Source organism: Triturus cristatus, chromosome 3_2 (assembly GCF_964204655.1).
Source record: "Triturus cristatus chromosome 3_2, aTriCri1.1, whole genome shotgun sequence".
NCBI classification, from domain to species: Eukaryota; Metazoa; Chordata; class Amphibia; order Caudata; family Salamandridae; genus Triturus; species Triturus cristatus.
This window is the reverse complement of record NC_140584.1, coordinates 812037109-812059052: the sequence shown is the minus strand read 5'-3', so window position 1 is coordinate 812059052 and position 21944 is coordinate 812037109. Positions and strand designations below refer to the sequence as shown.

Genomic DNA, 21944 nt, shown 5'->3' with positions numbered 1-21944 from the left:
CGCAAAACAATATACGTACTAAAAGAAGACATTTGCTATGCAAGTGAGCACTTAAAAAATACGTTGCAAGCTTCCCAGGCGTAGGACTTACTTCCCGTCTTCTTACAGAGATCTATAAATCCTATTGCCTCGGTTTTACTTCCAACTCTAAAAACATGACAGGAAAAACAGAAATCAGGGAGAGCTAATGGAAATGCTTCTCATAGTGACTGACAGACTGGTGGCTGTAGAAGGAGGTGCCGAGTTACCTTATCAGCCGTTGGTTAGAAAGAGAAGCGGCAGCCTCAAGAACGGGCAAATCAGTAATTCTGGAAGTGTTAAAATCAAGCCTCCCAGAAGAGACAGCCTCTGGCACCACGAAAATGATAGTAGCTAGTTCCTACAACACTTGTGCTTAGTTTTTGTGTGACAAATGCATTCTGCAACCGTGTTCTGTGTGTGGTGAAAGGGTAATGAGGCGTATTTATATGCTTTCTTTTCGTGCTTATATGTAGCACAGAAATGGCCCTTAGGTATCAGAGTGCTTCACAATAAAGCCAGAAAATATCCATAACAAATAGAACAAGCAGCAACGGGCTGGATGGGGTGGGACTGCATGGGGAGATTAAGTAAATTGTGAGCAGCGACGGGCGCTGACACGAGCAGGAAACTATTGGAAGAAGAAACAAGCGGTCTTCACTGTCTTCACCGTCTATTCATGGCAGTGACCACTAGATGGCAGAGAGTCAAACCACATTAAAAAACAATCAGTCTTCACTTTTCAAGCACTGCACTCGTGCTTGCGGCGCGCCGCTGCTTGCTCCCGCAAGGTGGATGCCGCCACAAGCACGAGTGCAGTGCGTGAAAAGTGAAGACCGATGGCCAAAGGCCCTCCTCTAGCTACGCATGCGCGCTGCCTAGGGAGATCTAAAAATGACTCTGTTACAGCAAAAAATGCCCATGCTGCATTATTCCACTAGGTACTATCTAGCCTCACCTGTGATCAAATCCATCTCTGATCTGCTAAAGGCCTGTTTACTTCTTCTGTTTACTGTTAGCAGTTCAGACTATTACTTGGACAATAATAAGGTGGTGTAAATCCTCAGTAACCTTTCTCCAAATCAGACACTGCTAATTTCTTGATGGAGGCAGATGTAAAGCTTGTTACATGTTGTTATGCAGTAAAATGAAATCCATATATCACTTTTAACCTCTTCAAAAATCTCTATTTTGCCACAAAGTAAACTGCACTTCATCTTTTCCAAAGTCAACAAGACTGGCTTAATTCTTTCCAGCATAGTTTAAATGGCAAAAACACAACTAACTTGAGTTTATTTTTATGATTTGATTAACGTTTTGCTGTTAAACACAGTGGGATATCAGAGTACTTCAGAGACCACATCATGGAGAGTCAACAATACCTAGTACATTGAAAAATAATAGCAGTTTAATTGCGTAACACTGGGGATAAAGGAAAAGGAACATTGGGGTGGATGGCAGTGGAGGTGAAAGCATAATGAGAATGGAAAATCATGAAGTAGAGGGGAAAGAGTGTAGTGTCTCCCAGAATATTCCTAATAAATGTGCTATAGTATCAATAAATACAAAAAAATAAAATGCTGAAAAAAGTAACTACTACAAAAAGTAACATAAAACATTTAAAGTTACTGTGTTACTTGCCATAGTTTTACTCACTACCTGTTGTTTTGTAATACACTTAACAGGATCACATTAACAATGCAGCAGACTTCGGAGGAACTTCTCCTAGCAGGCGTGGTTCTTTCCTTTTACTGTTTAAATATGCTAACTCATAAAAAGCCTGGGATCAGTCTTCAATAGCTCGTCCACACCGGTAATTTGACACTATATGTTGAGTCCCTGTGACACCATTTTTGCCATGAAGCACCTTTCATGGGACGCTGACATCAATTTCTATTTTTTTATGTGCCTTCGAGGCATACCAGTGAGATTAACATCAGGTAGACAGGTGGAGTAATTTGTAATATATAGGGGCCACTTCAAGAGGATAAATGGGATAATCAGCCATTCAACGGGGAGGTGGGTGGGTCAGTGAGGAATCTGTTTGCAGATAGAGTATCCACCAGAAAGAGTGTTACAGAAGGTACGGAACTTTTTCTTCTGATGGATACTTATACCTACAGATTCCTCACCTTAGGAGTAGATTCCACAAGCAGTGCCCAACCAGGGAGTGGGTGCATGGCTAGTTTTACCAAAAGCTCCTGATGGTAGGAGTGTGCAAAGTGGCCTTCCCTTCTCACTTCAAAGTTCAAACAGTGTGGATGAAAGCCCACATGGCCACCTTTGCAGATGTCTACTACTACCAAGTAGCAGTCTTTGGTCTGTTTGAATGAGCTTGTATATCTTCTGGTCAGTTCTTGTGAGCTAAAGCATAGCACATCTGGAAACACCTGAGTATCCAGCTGGACAACGTCCTTTTGTGCACTGCATAGCATTTCATCTTCCCCATGCATCCAATGAAGAGCTGTCATCCAGTCTGAATTCATGTGTCCTGTCCTCATAAAAACTGACCACTCGTTTGGGATCAAGTTTGTGGAGTCTTTCTTCATAGGATGTGGCAAAGGGAAGAGATTGGAGGGGTGTTGGATTGGCATAGGTGGAATGGGGTAACGACTTTCACCAGGAAGGCATCTCTGGTTCTTAGCACCAACTTGTCAAGAAAAAAAGAGTTCAATAGAGGCTTTATATTCAATGCTTCTAACCCACTTACATGCCTAGCTGATGTGATAGCAATTAAAGGAATATGCTACTTACCAGTATGCATCTGTTCTTGGCATGTAGAGCTGCAGAGCCACACACTTAGGATAAAAGATCGCCATCTGGTGTTGGGCTCGGATGCTTGCAGGTTGTTGTTGTCTTCGGAAGAAGTCTTTGGTCACGAGATAGGTGACTCCTCCCTTGGACTACAGTGCGCATGGGCATCCACTCCATCCTCAGATTGTTTTTCGCCATGATGGGAGGTGATGGAGTTTGTAAAAATAAAGAAAGGATGTCCATGTGTAATGTCTAAGTAAGACGATGCTGGAACAAATACAGGTCCAGGGGAGGTGGTTGGGCGTGTGTGGCTCTGCAGCTCTACATGCCAAGAACAGATGCATACTGGTAGGTAGCATATTCCGTTCGAGGCATATGAGCTGCAGATCACACACTTAGGATAGACTATATAGCAGTGTCTCCCCTAGCGGTGGTCACCTGTATCAGTTGCAGCAGTTTGGAATAAAGTTTTAAGGACAGCCTGACCCACAGAAGCTTGTTGTTTGGCTTGCACGTCAACACAGTAGTGTTTAGTGAAGGTGTGTGTCGTAGACCATGTGGCTGCCTTACAAATATCTTCTAAGGGAATGTTTCCTAAGAATGCTATGGAAGCCCCTATTTTGCGTGTGGAATGCGCTCTAGGGGGAACTGTTAGAGTGCGTTTAGCCTTGTGGTAGCATATTTGGATACATTTAACTATCCACATGGCTATTCCGGATTTGGAAATGGGGTTGCCTTTATGTGGTGGAGAGAAAGCAACAAACAATTGTTTGGTCTTGCGAAAACATTTGGTTCTATCAATGTAATAAAGCAGGGCTCTTTTAACGTCTAAGGTATGAAGAGCTCTTTCAGCTACAGAGTCTGGATTTGGAAAGAACACTGGTAGCTCGACTGATTGGTAAAGATGGAACGGAGAAATGACTTTGGGTAGGAATTTAGGATTTGTTCTAAGAACCACTTTGTTACGGTGTAGCTGTAGGAATGGTTCTTGTATGGTTAAAGCCTGGATCTCACTTATCCTTCTAAGGGATGTGATAGCAATAAGGAACGCTATAAATGGCAAATCTTTTCCATTTTGCAGCGTAGCAGGCTCTAGTAGTAGGTCGTCTGGCCTCTTTTATAATATTCATGCAGTCTGGTGGTAGGCTGAGGTAACCGAACTCTAGGACTTCAGGAGCCAGATCGCTAGGTTCAGTTGATGTGGATCTGGGTGTCTTATTTCTCCATGGTTCTGGGTTAATAAGGACAGGGAGAGGCGCAGTTTTTGGTGTGGAACTAGAGAGAGTTCCAGCAGTGTTGTGAACCAGGGTTGACGCGCCCATGTGGGAGCTATTAGTATCAGCTTGAGAGACTGTTGCCTGAGTTTGCGTACCAAGAATGGAATGAGTGGGAGAGGCGGAAAAGCGTACGCAAATCTGCCTAACCAGTTCATCCATATTGCATTGCCCTTTGACTGTGGGTGGGGAAACCTGGCGGCGAAGATTGGGCATTTTGCGTTTTCGTGTGTGGCGAACAGGTCTATGTCTGGTTGGCCCCATTTTTGGAAGAATGCAAATAGGACTTGTGGGTGTAGTTCCCATTCGTGGATCTGTTGAGTTGGCAAAACTCAACAGGTCGGCAATCTGATTATGAACTCCTGGAAGGTGTTCTGCTAGCAGGTATATGTTCTGGGGAATGGCCCATCTCCAAATGTTCTGTGCGAGCTGGGACAGCTGGAGAGAATGTGTGCCTCCTTGTTTTTATATGTAATACACGGCTGTCATGTTGTCCGTCCGGATGAGGACAGTTTTGTTCTGGAGATGTAATTGGAAGGATTTTAGTGCTAGGAATACTGCCAGTAGCTCCAGGTAATTGATATGGAGCCCTTTCTGTTGAGTGGTCCATGTGCCCTGAGTGGTGTGTGTTAGGAGATGGGCTCCCCATCCTGTGAGAGATGCGTCGGTTGTCAGCACTATTTGTGGAAGAGGCTCTAAGAACGGCCGGCCTTTGGACAGGTTTATAGTGTTCCACCATTTTAGAGAGCGATGTGAGCGGCTGTCCACCAACACCAGATCTGCCAGTTGTCCGTGAGCCTGAATCCACTGACGTGCTAGACATTCTTGCAAGGGACGCATTTGAAGTCTTGCATAAGGCACAATGAAGATGCATGACGCCATCATGCCTATGAGTTGCATGAACACTCTTGCTCGAAGAGAGTGTTGGGTTTGAAATTTTGCGATCAGAGCTTGTATTTTGGCTATCCTGGCTGGGCTGGGATATGCTAGTGCTTTGGAGGTATTTATGGTGGCTCCCAGATATTGATGTATGTGGGAGGGTTGGAGATGAGATTTGGGATGGTTTATTGTGAATCCCAAGTTGTGTAAGATTTGAATAGTTTGGTGAGTGTGTAGGATGCATTTGTTGAATGAATTGGCTTTTATGAGCCAATTGTCTAGATATGGGAAGACATGAATTTGTTGTCTCCTGAGAGGCGCTGCTACTACTGCTAGGCATTTGGTGAATACTCTGGGCGCAGTTGTTACCCCGAATGGAAGGACTGTAAACTGATAGTGTTGTCCGTCCACCACAAATCTTAGATACTTCCTGTGAGCAGGATGCATGGGGATGTGAAAATAGGCGTCCTTGAGGCCTAATGTGGCAAGGAAATCGCCTTGTTGTAGTTGTGGGAGTACTTGTTGAAGTGTGATCATATGGAAATGATCTGAGTTTATGTACTGATTTAGGCGTCTGAGGTCCAGTATTGGTCTGAGCGTCTCGTCCTTTTTGGGGATTAGGAAGTACAGTGAGTATACCCCTGTACCCTGATGATGTAAGGGAACTGGTTCTATTGCGTGTTTTTGAAGCAATGAGAGCACTTCTTGTTTGAGGAGCGTAAGATGGTCTGGTGACATATAGCGTTGCTTGGGTAGAATGTGTGGGGGGGGTAGTGGTGAGTTCCAGGCAGTAACCATACTGGATAATTTGTCTTACCCACTTGTCTGTTGTGATGGAGTTCCAGACAGGTAGGAACTGTTTGAGTCTTCCCCCGACTGGAGTGGAATGGTCTGGGGGAGTGGAGGAAAGTCACTGTTTTGTGGCGGGAGAGGTACGAGTGTTGGTACTGCCTCGACCTCGTCCCTTGGTGTTGTTTCCTCTATATCCTCCTCTAAAATATCCTCTACTGGGGGATGTTTGTGTAGAGTGTTTGAATGTGGAGGAGGTGTCTGCTCCAATGTTTTTGGAGGCACCTCTGTAGAAGGAGCGTCGAAAGGAGCCACGTGGTTGTGGACCCTGCAATGCTCCCATGGATTTAGCAGTCTCGGTGTCTTTTTTCATTTTCTCAAGTGCAGTGTCTACTGCTGGTCCAAACAGATTTGTTCTTGATTAAATGGTTGGCTAAGTATAGTAGTTTGTAATTCTGGCTTAAAGCCTGAAATGCGTAGCCATGCATGGCGTCTAAGGAGTACACTTGTGTTTATTGCCCTAGAGGCAGTGTCTGCGGCGTCAAGTGCACATTTAATTGAGGCATTTGAGATAAGTTTTCCCTCTTGTATAAGGTCATTTGCCTGGGCCTTGTATTGGTCTGGTAGATGTTGTATCAGGTCTTCTAACTGATCATAGTGAGCCCTATCGTAGCGTGCTAATAGGGCTTGGGTGTTGGCGATACGCCAATGATTAGCGGCTTGTGCTGCTACTCTTTTGCCCGATGCCTCTAATAGTTTGGATTCCTTGTCGGGAGGCGGTGTATCTCCCGTAGTTTGGGAGTTGGCGCGTTTCCTTGCTTTGGAAACGACCAGGGAATCCAGATGGTGCTGCCCTTTGATGTAACAAGGATCTTCTGGGGCAGGTCTATATTTTTTCTCAATTCTTGGGTTGAGTACCCTGGCCTGTACGGGGTCTTTAAATACTTCTGTGGCGTGTTTTATGACCCCTTTAATCATGGTAACCGACTTCTGAGACTGTTCAAACGTGTCTAGGAGGAAGTCTTCCTCGGGTGCATCAGAGTACATGGTGACGCAATGATAAAGTGCTGCTCTGTGTACTAGTTGTCCAAACCCCAGGTGGTCATCTGGAGGTGATGGTTTGGAGGGATATGGTGTGGGGTCAGGCATATCTGGTAGAGGGTATGCCCAGTCGTCCAATGGTACAGTATCTGGGTTTGTGAACGGATTATTAAGATCATCAGGATCACCCCCTCCCCCTAGGTCATCATCATCATCCTGTGGGGGTGGTGTATGTGATGGAGATGGTAGAGGTAATGGTGGTGTAGGCAGAGGGGGTGGGGTAGGAGGTGGTACATGGGAGGAAGGAGGAATTGGTGATGTTGCAGAGTCCTTCTTCTTTATAGGAACTGGGGCAGGTTTTGTATCCGGTTTCCGTTTCCTACAAGGTACAGCAGTGACATGTCCAGTTTTTGGATTAATATAGATCCTTTTTTGTGTTGGATCTGGGTGGAAAAGTTCTTGGTCTTGAGGAACAGACTATGGCGCCGATTTTTTCGGTTCCGATCGAGGTTTTGGGTGATCGGTAGAGTCTTTGGCTTTAGGAGGTGTATTATGGTTCTTAGCCGGTGGTTTCGGTGCCGATGAAGGTTTCGGTGCCGATGAAGGTTTCGGTGCCGAAATGGAGTCTTTGAGCTTGGGAGCTTTCGGTGCCGGCTTGTCTGTGGGCTTGTCTGTGGGCTTCAGTGTTTTCGGTGCCGAAGGCGCCGGAGCCGGTTTTGGTGCAGAGAGGTCTTGTGTCTTCGGTGCCGAAGGTGCCGGTGGCACAATGATATGTGGTTTGCTCGGACCCGAGCCAGTGGAAGGCTTGTGTTTCTTCGGAGCCGAGCCCGAAGGCGGGGCTTCTGAAGGGTGTTTTCGGTCTCGACTCGGGCCAGCTGGGGAAGTCTTGACCAATGCCTTTGGTTTTGGATGGGTTGGGGTAGGGGCAGTGTTACTCACGCGTTGCCCCGGAGTAATGGGGTCGTCCGAGTCGTCTGCTTCTGAGATAATTTGAAATTCCTCGGAATCTTCTTCCGGGACATCGGGACCCTCATCGAAGATGTTCTCTGGTTCCGGGGCTGGTCTGTGTGCCATGATATGGCGTTGAGCTCTTCGATCCCGAATGGTCTTTTTGGATCGAAATGCGGCGCAAGCTGGACTCGTTGTGTTCCGGCGACAGGCACAGGTTGCAGACCTTATGATGGTCACTGTGTGGGAATTTTGCTCCACACTGGGGGCATTTTTTAAACGGCGTCCTTTACATGAGCCGTAGGCCTCACGGCGCGGATAGGTCCAATCGCCCGCGTCGACGTCCGGAACCGGTCCGATGAATTCGATGTCGAGTGAAGGTGCCTCGATGTAGTTTTGTAAAAGTTTTTCGCTTCGAAAGCTTGTTTTTGAAGTTTTCTACCAGAGTGGAAAAGTTACATCCGAACCCAATGGCGGAAAAAAACAATCTGAGGATGGAGTGGATGCCCATGCGCACTGTAGTCCAAGGGAGGAGTCACCTATCTCGTGACCAAAGACTTCTTCTGAAGACAACAACAACCTCCAAGCATCCGAAACCAACACCAGATGGCGATCTACTATTCTAAGTGTGTGATCTGCAGGACATGTGCCTCGAACAGGACTGTTTTGAAAGTAAGCGGCTACAAGGGGCAACTGTGTAACAGTTCAAAAAGAGAACATATTAAAAACGTAAGAAGAAGTGTGAAGTCCCATTTAAAGCAGTTGGGGGAAACTTGTTCGTAAGCTCCTTCAAAAACCTCATAACTATGGGTGACTTGAAAAGAGACAGTTGGTCAGGTGGGCAGAGTAAGGCTGCCAAGGCCGATAAGTAAACCTTTACAGTGGCACCCATGTTGGGCAAGTAAGAGGACAAAACATATAATGTCAGTCAGCCGGGCCTGAAGAGGGTCTGCACACCAGTTGACAAAGTTTCCCTATCTGCCTGAGAACACGATCTTGGTGTGGTATCTCTGGGAGCATAGGATAACATCCACCACTTCTTGGGGTTAAGGAAAATATACTCAGGATACTCCGCTCAATCTCCAGACATGTAGGAGGAGGCTCTGAAGCTTGGGGTTTAAAACCTGTCCATGCAACTGCACAAGGAGGTGTACCCCGTGAGGGAGATTGAGCAGGGAAGACAGGGAGAGGTGAGTGAGATCTGCATACCATATATTTGGTTCTACATAATGCCATGCTACTCTCTGTGCTGTAACAATAAGTTAAACATGGCCTGCCTAACGCATGTTAAAACGATTGATATAGCAATACCTTTCTGAACTTTTCCATCTGCTTGTAGGTGTCTGGGTCCAGTTCCTGTGACACATCCTTCATCCAGAGGAGAGCACCCCGATATTCTGTGCGCGCTTGTTCCATTCGATTGATAGTCATAAGTGTGTCTGACACTGCCCTGCGGCTAAAAGTAGAGACTTCCTGCTCAAGACGGTGCAGTGGGGCACGTAAAGCAAGCCTGGTGTTAAAATTAAAAGAGTTTAGTGAGGGTGGTATTTATTAGTTCAACATAATACATTTTATGCAGCTGAGAGAGAACAGCAGCATATTAGTGGTCAGAGGAGAAAATCAAAGGCCGGAAAGTAAAAAACAATTTACAATAGGAAATTAAATAAACAAACTGATTTTTGAGCAGTACACATATTTCAAATTATTTGTTTTGAACACACTAGAATCCAGTAGAGATGTAATATACAAAGAATCTCTAAAAGGAATATGCTACTTACCAGTATGCATCTGTTCTTTGCATGTAGAGCTGCAGAGCCACACACTAAGGATAAGATCGCCATCTGGTGTTGGGCTCGGATGATTGCAGGTTGTTGTTGTCTTCGGAAGAAGTCTTTGGTCACGAGATTGGTGACTCCTCCCCTGGACAACAGTGCGCATGGGCATCCACTCCATCCTCAGATTGTTTTTCGCCATGATGGGAAATGATGGAGTGTATAAGAAGTAAAGAGAAAGGATGTCCATGTGTAGTGTCTGATTAAGACAAAGCTGGAACGGATACAGGTCCCGGGGAGGCGGGTGGGCGTGTGTGGCTCTGCAGCTCTACATGTTAAGAACAGATGCATACTGGTAAGTAGCATATTCCGTTCGAGGCATATGAGCTGCAGATCACACACTAAGGATAGACTATATAGCAGTGTCTCCCCTAGCGGTGGTCACCTGTATCAGTTGCAGCAGTTTGGAATAGAGTTTTTAGGACAGCTTGGCCTACTGAAGCTTGTTGTTTGGATTGCATATCAACACAGTAATGCTTAGTGAAGGTGTGTGTAGTAGACCATGTGGCTGCTTTGCAAATGTCTTCTAAGGGGATGTTCCCTAAGAATGCCATAGAAGCCCCTATTTTACGCGTGGAGTGCGCCCTTGGGGGAACGGTAAGAGTACGTTTAGCTTTTTGGTAACATATTTGGATACATTTGACTATCCATCTGGCGATACCCGATTTGGAAATAGGGTTGCCTTTATGTGGTGGAGCGAAAGCAACAAACAGTTGCTTGGTTTTCCGAAAAGGTTTGGTTTTGTCGATGTAATATAGCAAGGCTCTTTTAACATCTAAGGTATAAAGTGCCCTCTCAGCTACTGAGTCTGGATTAGGGAAGAAGACTGGCAGTTCGACTGACTGGTTTAGATGGAAAGGGGAAATGACTTTAGGGAGGAATTTTGGATTCGTCCTAAGAAACACTTTGTTCCTTGTAGGAAGGGTTCTTCGAGAGTTAAGGCTTGTATTTCACTTACTCTTCGCAGGGATGTGATTGCGATGAGGAAAGCCACTTTCCATGTTAGGAACTGCAGTTTGCATTTGTGCATTGGTTCAAATGGGGGGACCCATGAGCCTTGTTAGAACAATATTAAGGTTCCACACCGGGGAAGGTGGTAACCTTGGAGGAATAATTCTTTTAAGACCCTCCATAAATGCTTTAATGGCTGGTACCTTCAAGAGGGACAGGTGTTGTCTATTTTGCAAATAGGCTGCTAATGCCGCTAGATGTAGACGTATAGAGGAATACGCTAAATTGCATCTTTGCAAGTGTAATAAATAGCAAATGATGTTTTGGATGGAAGCATCCAGTGGTTGTATGTCATTGTTAGCGCAGTAAATGGCAAATCGTTTCCATTTTGCAGCATAGCATGCCCTAGTAGTAGGTCTCCTGGCTTCTTTAATGATATTCATACAGTCTGGAGGAAGGTTGAGGTACCCGAACTCTAAGACTTCAGGAGCCAGATTGCCAAGTTCAGTGTTTGAGGATCTGGGTGTCTGATTTCTCCATGGTTCTGGGTTAAGAGATCCGGGGAGTGATGCAGTTTTTGATGTGGAACTAGCGATAGTTCCAAAAGTGTGGTGAACCAGGGTTGACGTGCCCAAGTGGGAGCCACTAAGATGAGTGTCAGCGACTGTTGTTTCAGTTTGCGTACCACAAATGGAATGAGTGGGAGAGGCGGAAAAGCGTACGTAAATCTGCCTGACCAGTTCATCCATATTGCATTGCCCTTTGACCATGGGTGTGGGAACCTGGCGGCAAAGGTTGGGCATTTTGCGTTTTCTTGTGTGGCGAACAGGTCTATGTCTGGTTGTCCCCACTTTTGGAAGAATGGGAGTAAGACTTTGGGGTGTAGTTCCCTTTCGTGTATCTGCTGTGTGTGGCGACTTTAGAGGTCGGCCACCTGGTTCTGAACCCCTGGGAGGTGTTCTGCTAGCAGGTAGATGTTTCGGGCAATTGCCCATCTCCAAATTTGTTGCGCCAGTTGGGACACTTGTAGAGAATGTGTCCCTCCTTTTTTCTGTATGTAATACATTGTGGTCATGTTGTCCGTGCGGATGAGGACAGTCTTGTTTTGTAGATGCACTTGGAAGGATTTTAGTGCTAGGAACACCGCTAGAAGTTCTAGGTCTAGGTGATTGATGTGGAGCTGTTTTTGTTGAGTGGTCCACCTTCCCTGAGTGGTGTGTTGAAGGAGGTGGGCTCCCCACCTCGTGAGAGATGCGTCGGTGGTCAGCACAACTTGTGGAAAAGGCTCCAAGAAAGGCTGCCCTTTGGACAGGTTGATGGTGTTCCACCACTTCAGCGAGCGAAGTGAGCGGCTGTCCACCAACACCAGATCGGTAAGTTGTCCGTGGGCCTGATTCCACTGTTGTGCTAGACATTCCTGTAAGGGACGCATTTGAAGGCGTGCGTAGGGTACTATGGAAATGCATGACGCCATCAGGCCTAAGAGTTGCATGAACACTCTTGCGGGGACACTTGTATGTTGGCTATCCTGGCTATGCTGGGATAAGCTACGGCTTTGGCTGTGTCTATGGTGGCTCCCAGGTATTGTTGTGCTTGGGAGGGTTGTAGTTGAGATTTGGGATAGTTGATGGTAAATCCCAAGTTGTGTAGGGTTTGAATAGTGCGGTGAGTGTGGAGTACGCATTTGTCTAGAGTATTGGCTTTTATGAGCCAATCGTCCAGATAGGGGAAGACATGGATTTCTTGTCTCCTGAGATATGCTGCCACAACTGCCAAGCATTTGGTGAACACCCTGGGTGCAGTTGTTACTCCGAATGGGAGAACTGTAAACTGATAGTGCTGACCGTCTACCACGAATCGTAGATACTTCCTGTGAGCGGGATGCATAGGGATGTGAAAATATGCGTCCTTGAGGTCTAATGTGGCAAGGAAGTCTCCTTGTTGAAGTAATGGAAGGACCTGTTGGAGAGTGATCATGTGGAAATGATCCGATTGTATGTACTGGTTTAGTAGTCTGAGGTCCAGTATGGGTCTTAAGGTTTTGTCCTTTTTGGGAATGAGGAAGTATAGGGAATATACTCCTGTGCCCTGATGTTGTAGTGGAACAGGTTCTATTGCGTGTTTTTGAAGCAAAGACTGTATTTCTTGTTTGAGGAGCGTGAGGTGGTGAGACGTCATGGGACGGTGCCTGGGTGGTATGTTTGGGGGTTTATGAGTTCGAGGCAGTAGCCAGATTGGATAATTTGTCTTACCCACCTGTCTGTAGTGATGGTATTCCAGACAGGTAGGAACTGTTGAAGTCTTCCCCCGACCGGAGTGGAATGGTCTGGGGGGAGTGGTGGCAAGTCACTGTTTGGTGGCTGTAGAGGTGCGGGTGTTGTTGTTGTTGCCCCGTCCTCGGCCTTATTGTTTCCCGATAACCTCCTCTAAAATATCTTCTGTTAGGGGATGTTTGACCTGATGCTTTGAAGGTGGAAGAGTTGTCTGTTCCCACATTTTTGGAAGCCCCTCTATAAAAGGAGCGACGAAAGGAGCCTCTGGGTTGAGTAGACTGCAATGCTCCCATAGATTTGGCAGTCTCATTATCTTTCTTCATTTTTTCTAGGGCAGTGTCTACTGCAGGGCCGAATAGTTGCTCCTGATTAAAGGGTTGAGCAAGAATGGTGGTTTGGACTTCCGGCTTGAAGCCGGAAATGCGCAGCTATGCGTGGCGTCTAAGCAATACGCTTGTGTTGACTGCCCTAGAGGCGGTGTCCGCTGCATCTAATGCACATTTAATGGAGGCATTTGATATTAGTTTGCCGTCTTGGATGAGGTCAGTGGCCTGTGTTTTGAATGGTTCAGGCAGGTGTTGCAAGAGATCCTCTAGATGATCATAAGGGGCTCTATCATAACTAGCCAATAGGGCTTGTGTATTTGCGATACGCCAGTGGTTGGCAGCTTGAGCAGCAACCCTTTTGCCGGAAGCCTCCAGGAGTTAGACTCTTTGTCTGGGGGTGGCGTGTCTCCGGTTGTTTGGGAGTTCGCCCGTTTTCTGGCATTTGATACGACTAGTGAGTCTAGGGGGAGTTGCGCCTTGATGTACGCAGGATCTTGTGGCGCCGGTCTATATTTTTTTCCATTCTGGGGTTGAGAACCCTGGCCCTGACAGGGTCTTTAAAAACCTCATTGGCATGCTTTCCCACTCCCTTAATCATGGGTAGAATCTGAACTGTTTTCTGCGACTGCTCAAAAGTGTCGAGTAGAAAATCCTCCTCAGGAGTGTCGGTGTGCATGGTGACACCATGAAACGATGCTGCTCTGTTTACAAGCTGACCGAACCCTAAATGGTCATCAGGAGGGGAGGGTTTTGAGGGGTATGGAGTGGGGTCAGGCATATCAGGCATTGGGTAAGTCCAGTCAACTACTGGTGCTGTGTCCGGGAGTGTAAAGGGATCAGTAGGATCAGTGGGATAAGTAAAGAAATCTGGGTCTCCCCCTCCCCCTAAATCATCATCATCCTGTGGAGGTGGTGTGTGAGAAGGAGATGGTAGAGGTGAAGGCGGTGGGGGGTGGGGGGGATGGAATAGGAGGTAATGTCCTTCTTCTTTGGAGGTGCTGGAGGAGGTGTTGTGTCCAGCTTCCTTTTCTTGTAGGGCACCGCTGTGACATGTCCAGTTTTTGGATTTATGTAAATCCGTTTTTACTTTGGATCAGGGCGAAAGAGTTCCTCACTGTCGGAAGGCGGCTTTGGCGGCGAGTTTTTTGTTTCTGCTTTAGATTTTTGTTCTTTATGGACTTGTTTTGGCGCCGAGGATGTTTTTGGTGCCGAAGAACTTTTCGGTTCCGGTGGATTTTTCGGTGCCGAAGGACCTTTTGGTGCCGACGAGCCTTTTGGTGTCGGTGGAGACCTCGGCGCCGAAGAACGTTTCGGTGCCGGTGGAGATGTCGGCGCCGAGTGACGTTTCGGGGCCGATGGAGATTTCGGTCTCGGAGCCTGCTTCGGTGCCGAAGGTATTATAGGCACAATGACATGAGGTTTGCTCGAGCCCGAGCCACCTGCAGGCTTACTTTTCTTCGGAGCCGGGCCCGAGGACGGGGCTTCTGAAGATGTTTTTGGATCGCGACTGGGCCCAGCTGGCATTCTTGACCAATGTCTTTTTGGGTGGTGTTGGGGTAGGGGGGCTGGTACTCACAGGCTACCCCGGATCAGAATCGACGGCCTCGGACACGATCTGGAGATCTTCGGAGTCATCGTCAGGGACATCCTGTGCAAAGATGTCTTCTGGTTCCGGAACCGGCTTGGCCATGATATGGCGTTGAGCTCTTCGGTCCCGGATAGTTTTCTTCGAACGGAATGCGGCGCAGGCTGGACAGCTGGATTCGTTGTGGTCTGTTGAAAGGCACAAATTACAGACCTCGTGGTGATCGCTATGAGGGAACTTTGCTCCACATTGGGGGCATTTTTTAAAAGGTGTCCTTTCCATCAGCCGCGTCCGGAGTCTGTCCGATATGGATTTCGACGTCGAGTTTTCTAATTTTGAGAGTTGTAGTGATTGCTATAAGTTTTCTGCTGGAGCGGAAAAAAGTTCATCCGACCCCCAATGGCGGAAAAAAACAATCTGAGGATGGAGTGGATGCCCATGCGCACTGTTGTCCAGGGGAGGAGTCACCAATCTCGTGACCAAAGACTTCTTCCGAAGACAACAACAACCTGCAATCATCCGAGCCCAACACCAGATGGCGATCTTATCCTTAGTGTGTGATCTGCAGCTCATATGCCGCAAACATACACGTCTGTCAATTGAAAATATATGCAGCTGTAACTGGTGGCACAAACTACAAAGCCATAGTTAATGAAGAGCTCAAAATGATATCTTAAATGGGATTAAAAGTTAAGCTAAGAATATTAACATAGCATTTGAATCAACTACTTTTACTTCAAATATTGCCCTGGGCTAACATTTGTTAGGTGCACAAGTGCCTTGAAGGTTCTGCAATTTTCGCATATTCAGTCTTCATTAAATCATGTCTGGAACCATATGATACTTTATTAAGGCAGTCTCTGTTTTAGCCTGGAAGCTCTATAGAGAACATCTAGTTACCCAGATGCTTTCTAATGAGATACTTTAGCTCTTGACCTCCAAGTCTGCAGAGAACTAGATGATCTTAATTTCAACGTCATGTTCTGGAACTAGGCAGTAGTTGTTAGCAATAACCATAGGTTCTATATAGAAGAACCTAGAATTTACAACTGCATGTCACATTATTCTTAAAGACAACGACACACAGAAGCTGGATCGCTGATTTACTGGGACATTGCAAAGCATTAACTAAAGAGTCCAATTAGGGACTGATGCTACAACGATGGCGGTCAAAAGACAACAGAAGTATGAGGCTCTGAAACACAGTGTACTTTTAGGAGGGTTTTGGGTAAATCATCTTTTTCTGCATAAGCAGCAATATGTTCCTGTTTGCTAAGGCCTCTAAAAGCAGGAACGTATTCACTCACTGATTGCAAAACAAACCTGTCTGGCTTTTGCAGGAGGAACATCTCTGGACACACTTTAACAACAACTACAAAAATCTAATAGGGTGTATAGAGAATATATTATACAAGCTATGCATTAATTGAAGACTACTAGGGCATGCACATTAGTACGGTTAAGTAGTCATACTACTTAAAAGCAGTGGTGGTATTTAGAGTTGGTTGACTTTGTGTCAAGGTAGAGAAAGAAAAACATTGATTACTTGTAACAATATGTTTTCAGCGTGTAATGGTGTACATGTACATACTATGCACACTCCTACAATCACCTGTTGGGCGTGGTTGCTGCAAGTTAGCTTTCTTCAAAAAATAAATTTTGGGTTCCAAGGGATACCTCACCTGAAACCCCGAATGCACTGTGCATGGGCTTCACTTAGAATTGTTCTTTTTCCCTGAAAGTAAGAGTAAGTAGGTGTAGAGAAGCAAAGATGTAAAGTTTATGTGTACTAGTAGATGAAGACAGTGATTCTCAAATGTCACACTGTGAGCTTGCATCCAGGGAGTGGTAACATGAATGAGAATCTACAGCACTGCAAGGTGCAAACCAACTGTTACATGTTATAAATACTTTTCATTTATAGTATGTGCTGCTGAATACCATATGTTGTGCATAGACTATAGAGCAGCACCCATTTTAAGTAAAGTTTGAACAACTTGTGCTTCTTGTCCGGCTTAGTGAATGTGTGGAGAGTATCCCATATAGTAGCTTTACAGATGTCTGCAAGTAGACTGTTACCTACAAAAGCCATAGTGGTTCCTTTTTGAGAGCTGTTCTGGAGGATGGTCTTGTGCACTTATTAGACACAAAAAACAGAAACGTGAAAAAACATACCCACTTTTACCATAGTCTACCACATATCATATTTAATGGACAATTGCTATTGGAAAGGTTTCTCGGTGGACTAAAATTGTTAGAGTGGATCGACCACTTGTCATGAGTCACTACCCAATAAACTGTGATCTAAATATTCTGTGACTACTGTGCAGCAGGTGAGCAACTTTTATTCATAATCCTCCAATATGATCAAAAGCGACTGATATTTCTGCATTAAAAATACTGTGTGTGGTTCATAACTTTATCCAAGTATGCCTCATTAAATTACATATTTATGTGTATGGATTAATTGAGCACCAATATCTTTCAGTGACTGAAGTCTTATGATACCAATCACCTTTACTAAGCTAAACTTCTATGCAATTACTCCGACATGGATCCTTTGGGTTGTGGCTTTAGTAGGGACCCAGTCTCCTGGAAATTATGGAGTTGTCCAATTACATATAGCGCTAAATTTGCACTGACACAGAGTGTCGCCTGCATTTGGCTTTGGCACCACACACACCATAAGGACAGCAGAAGGGCAATGTTCAGGTACAATGATAAGATTGGTGACATTTTTAGATGAACAATTCTTTAGGTTTTCCATAAAGACTTTAATAACAGGAATTTTGAAGATGGACTGGTGTTCCCTATTTTGTAGGTAAGTGGTTATGTTTCTTAGGTGTAACCCCATGGAGGTGCAGGCTTGAACTGCATTTTTTAATGCAGCAAGTAAAAATATCTTTCACTGTGGCCTTCAAGGGTTGTTTCTGTAGATTTGTTTCTCTTCCGTTTAGCTACATAGTAGATTGGTGCAATAACTGACCGATCTCTTCTGTTTAGCTACATAGTAGATTGGTACAATAACTGACAGATCTCTTCTGTTTAGCTACACAACATGTCCATGTAGTGGGCTTCAAGGCACCTTTTACAGATTGCATGCAGTTCTGTGTGATTTGTAGATAACCAAATTTTAAAACTTGAGAATTTAAACTTCAAGATTCATTGCCCTGGCATTGGGGTGGCACAGCTGACCTGATGCTGCACGAGGAAATGGGCGCAGGGTTAGTTTGTTTTGGTTTTACTGGCATCCCAGTAGTAGCGTGTTCCATGACAGTCAAACCCAGGTGGGAGGTATGAGGATTAGCCTAACTAGAGCATGAAGCATCTTTCTCATTTCACAGGCATCAGCAGTAGTGATGGAAAAGCGGTAGCAATTAGTCTTCACCAACTGATCTATTGCACACTTCCCATGGATTGTGGGTACCTTTAGGCGAAGCTTTGGCATTTTGCATTTTTGCGCTTGGCGAGCAAGTCTACCACTGGGTCCTCCCAATTTCCTAATTAATTTCCCCATTTGTGTGTTTATTTGCAAATTCTTCTGAGAAGGTCTGTGAAGTCGGTGTCCACGCCAAGGTGGTATCCCACTAGGAGGAGGACCTGATTACGAATGGCCCAGTACTAAATTGTCAGTGCAAGCCTGGACAATTGAGGGCAATGTGTACCCCCATGTAAATGTAAATAATACATGGTTGTTGTGTTGTCTGTGTGAATGAGCACTGCCTAGTTGCAAATTAAGCTGCGAAACATTCAACAGCACACTGCTATCAGATCTAATACATTGGTGTGTAGGTGTCCCTGCTGTAGAGCCCACTGGTTCTGTATTGTTAGCTGGCCCACATGCACTTCTTACCCCATAAAGTAGGTGTCTGAGCTGATGGTCACTTTCGACTAGAAGGGGGGAATCAAGGAACAACCTGCCTAGTAACAAGTTCTTGTTGCGCCACCATTGCAGTTTGTAATCAACACTAGGATCCACCAACTCTAGATCTTCCCATTGACTGGTCGCTTGTGGCGATGATTATGCAAGGCCTTGTTGTAGAGGGCGCGCTATTCGGAACTAGTGCAATCCAAGACACTATCATTTCCAACAGCTTCATTATCATTCTCATTGTCAGAGGATGCAATGTTTGGGCAATGTTTGGTAAAGGGAGAAGTGGCCTCTGAAATGCTACATTTCTCTCATTGCTTAGTAAGGCTTTGGCTATCACTGTATTGAGTAAGAACCCCAAGAATGGTTGTGTCAGTTGGAAGTAAAGGTGAGATGATATTTTGACATAGACGGTGAGCTCTGCTGTGAGATGACTTGCTGAGTAAAGGAAAGGCACTGAGCTCTGCTGCTGCTCTTTCCCGGCTATGGAAAGACATGAATGCTGATATGCTTGTGCTGGCAGGCATTTGGAAGACACTTGAGAGGCTATTGAGACCCCAAAAGGTAGGACACTTTGATCTGATAATATACTCCACATAGCACAAACCTCCAGTACTGGCAATGACCTGGTTATAATGAGTCGCAAAAGTAGGCATCCTTGAGATCAAGGGTCACCATGTAGTCTCTGACAAAGAGAAACAGAATGGCGTCTTGGAAAGTAGTCACTTAGAAGTGATAATAGGATGTATCAATTGAGCTGTGGGAAGACACATATCAGCCACAATGTCCAAGCCTTCCCTTTTGGAGTAAGGCCTGCAATTCTTCTTGCAGCAACCGTTGGTGGGTTTGGATGAGGCTGTGCTGGCACAGTGGAATATGGAATTCCAGGAAGTAGATGTGGGCGATGACGGAATGTACCCACTGGACCAAAGTTATATCCTACTGCTGAGCTTCCTAAGTGTGAGAAACTGACGTGTCCCTCAATTAGTGTTAAGTTACTGTGGTAATGTGCGGAAGGTCATAGTTTTGAAATCAAGGAACCCTTGTGTGGACACCTTTGCCCTTCAGCTACTTCCAGGGAACCGGACTATAATTTAGTGGTTTGTGTCTCGGAAAAATACTGCTGCTGTGATACAGGTGTCATTGGATGGTGCTTTCTTTTTCGCTACTGCACATTTGTGCTAGTGGCGAAACCAGGACATCGTAGGCTGGTTATATAGTGCAGTGTTGGCATTCACTATCTCTATGTGCTTTTCCTCTGTGGATCAAAAAAGTGTTGTTGGACTTCTGGGCAGAAGCCTAACACTTTTAGCCAAGCATGTCGGAGGAGGACATTAGAGTGCATCTCTAAAGAGTTTGTATCAAGGGTACACCCAATGCTAGGATTTGATCCTAATATGTCCTACTGGACACTTTCTTAGCCTCTATTTTTATATCCATCTGGAAGGTGCATGAAGAGCTCCTCCAGTTTCTCAGATTGGTATCGTTTTTTTATAGAAAGGAGGCCGAAAGAGCTGCTGATGCGCCATTGGGTGGCAACTCTCACTCCCACCCATTTGCCCAGGCAATTAATGTTCTAGTCCTCCTTAATGGGCAAAGGGATATGGTGAAGGTGCAGGTGATGGTGCTGGTGGTTGTGTAGGTTACCTTGGCTTTTTGTCTGGATTGGGGAAAGCCCAGATTTCCTCTCAAACTACCTCTTCAAAGGTAAGATGGCATTGTTTGGCTGGGGCTGACTAGTTGGTGGAGGCCTTGCAAGATGTGGCCAGAGACTGGATCCATGTAAAGTCTCTTCTAATGTGCAATAGGCTGCTCGTCTATTTTTCCTTTCAAAAAAGAGGTCTTGCAGGGTTAAACCAAATCTGGCTTTGGACTCTGCTTCAGAATCAATCTCTTTACAAAGGGGGGCTGTGCAGTCTCTCAGTACAGATGCAGGGTGTCTTGGAATTGTAGTTTAACTTCAGAAGCCAGAGGAGTCTATGTTGCCAATGGTGTCTTTCAGAGCAGAGGCACCTCTGAAACAGTAGGCGGTGCGAACTACTGAGGCACCTTTGGAAGCAGTTTTTGGCTGAAAGTATGGCTCACTTCCTGGCATGGAGCAAAGGCTCTGTTCAAGGTCAAACCCCAGAGCAAGATCCCAGGAGTATGGAATTTGAGAAACCCATGGTGTGTTCTTTGTCCTGCTGTGAATTTTGGTCAAGTGCCCAGGAGAAGAATGATCCCCCAAGGCACAGTCATTTGAGGGCATTTATTCTTGACTCTGCTACCAATGAACCGCAGGCTACTGGAGGACCCACTCCTTTCACCTTTGAAGTAAATCCATTCAAGTTCCTAAACACGCGCTCCTGCCGGTGGCGCAACTGAGCCTCCATGCTGCATCCTGTAATGCACCCATTATCTATTACTTAACCGAAGGATGTTTTTTTTTGTGCTGAAAAGCTGTACAAATTGAACGGGCAGCCTTCTCATGGCACCCAGGAGACACAGGTTACAGAACCATGCAGATCCAAGCACAGAAACTTACTATGGCAATTAGGGCAAAATTTAAAGGGTGTATTCTCCATACCCTCCCACCACATGAATAATTCTCATACAAACTGGTCCTGGTTTTCCTCATCGAATTCGGCTCCAAATCAGTCGACAGTCGCAGGAAGTTCTTGTGTAGTGTAGCTTAGTGTTCTATTCATCTAAGCTCTCATCTTCAGGAGCATCATAAAACCGGGGAATTCCTCATCCTTGATAGAATCTATGTTGAACTTTGGCTCTACTCAAGTGATGAAAGTCCCATAGCGGGGCACGCTTTGGATGACATTTTTTTTCCTCTCTCCCTGACATTTAATGGAAGTCACCCGCTTAGTTGGGTAGATCACTATGTTGTCACTTTTAAAGTTAGCTGCCTGTCACTGAGGCCTAAGATGGGGGGGTGTGGGGCCTCTAATGTCTGAAGGTAGTTCTTGGCAGGAACTGGAGCAAAATCCCAACTCAAAGCCTTGAACATGCGCTAAATACGGTTCATATTCCTAAGGCTACTTCGCCTGATCTTACGGCTGAAGGCTTTCAGAATTGGACTGGGACCACCCTTTACTTTGTTGCTTCACTGCCAATTAGGCGCTGTGTAAGAAACTGGCTCTATATATACTGCACCAAAGTGAGGTACAGTGTGTATAGAGTCCAAGAGTCTCCAGAGGTTTGGCAGAGGTTAAAGTTAGATAGAATCATACTCTCTAAAGTGGTAGCTTGGTCGAGCAGTAAGGCAGTATCAGAGGACAGTGTAAAGCATTTGATGTACACACACAGTCAGCAAATGGTCTCACACACTCAAGAACTGAACTCTAGGCCAATTGTTTTGTATAACAAATATACTGTTGTTTTATTTCTAGAACCAAGCAAGCCTGGTAAAGGT

General features: G+C 45.5%; 1 protein-coding gene across 3 annotated transcripts in view; it reads right to left on the bottom strand.

The window, feature by feature from the left end:
* The window catches only part of ICA1L (islet cell autoantigen 1 like), a 388686-nt gene that overhangs the window by 253948 nt on the left and 112794 nt on the right, over positions 1-21944 (bottom strand). For all 3 annotated transcript variants that reach the window (XM_085648962.1, XM_085648961.1, XM_085648963.1), the window contains exon 5: positions 9015-9213. In XM_085648962.1, the coding sequence (XP_085505088.1) occupies positions 9015-9213 (199 nt within the window). The remainder of the gene's footprint in view (positions 1-9014; positions 9214-21944) is intronic.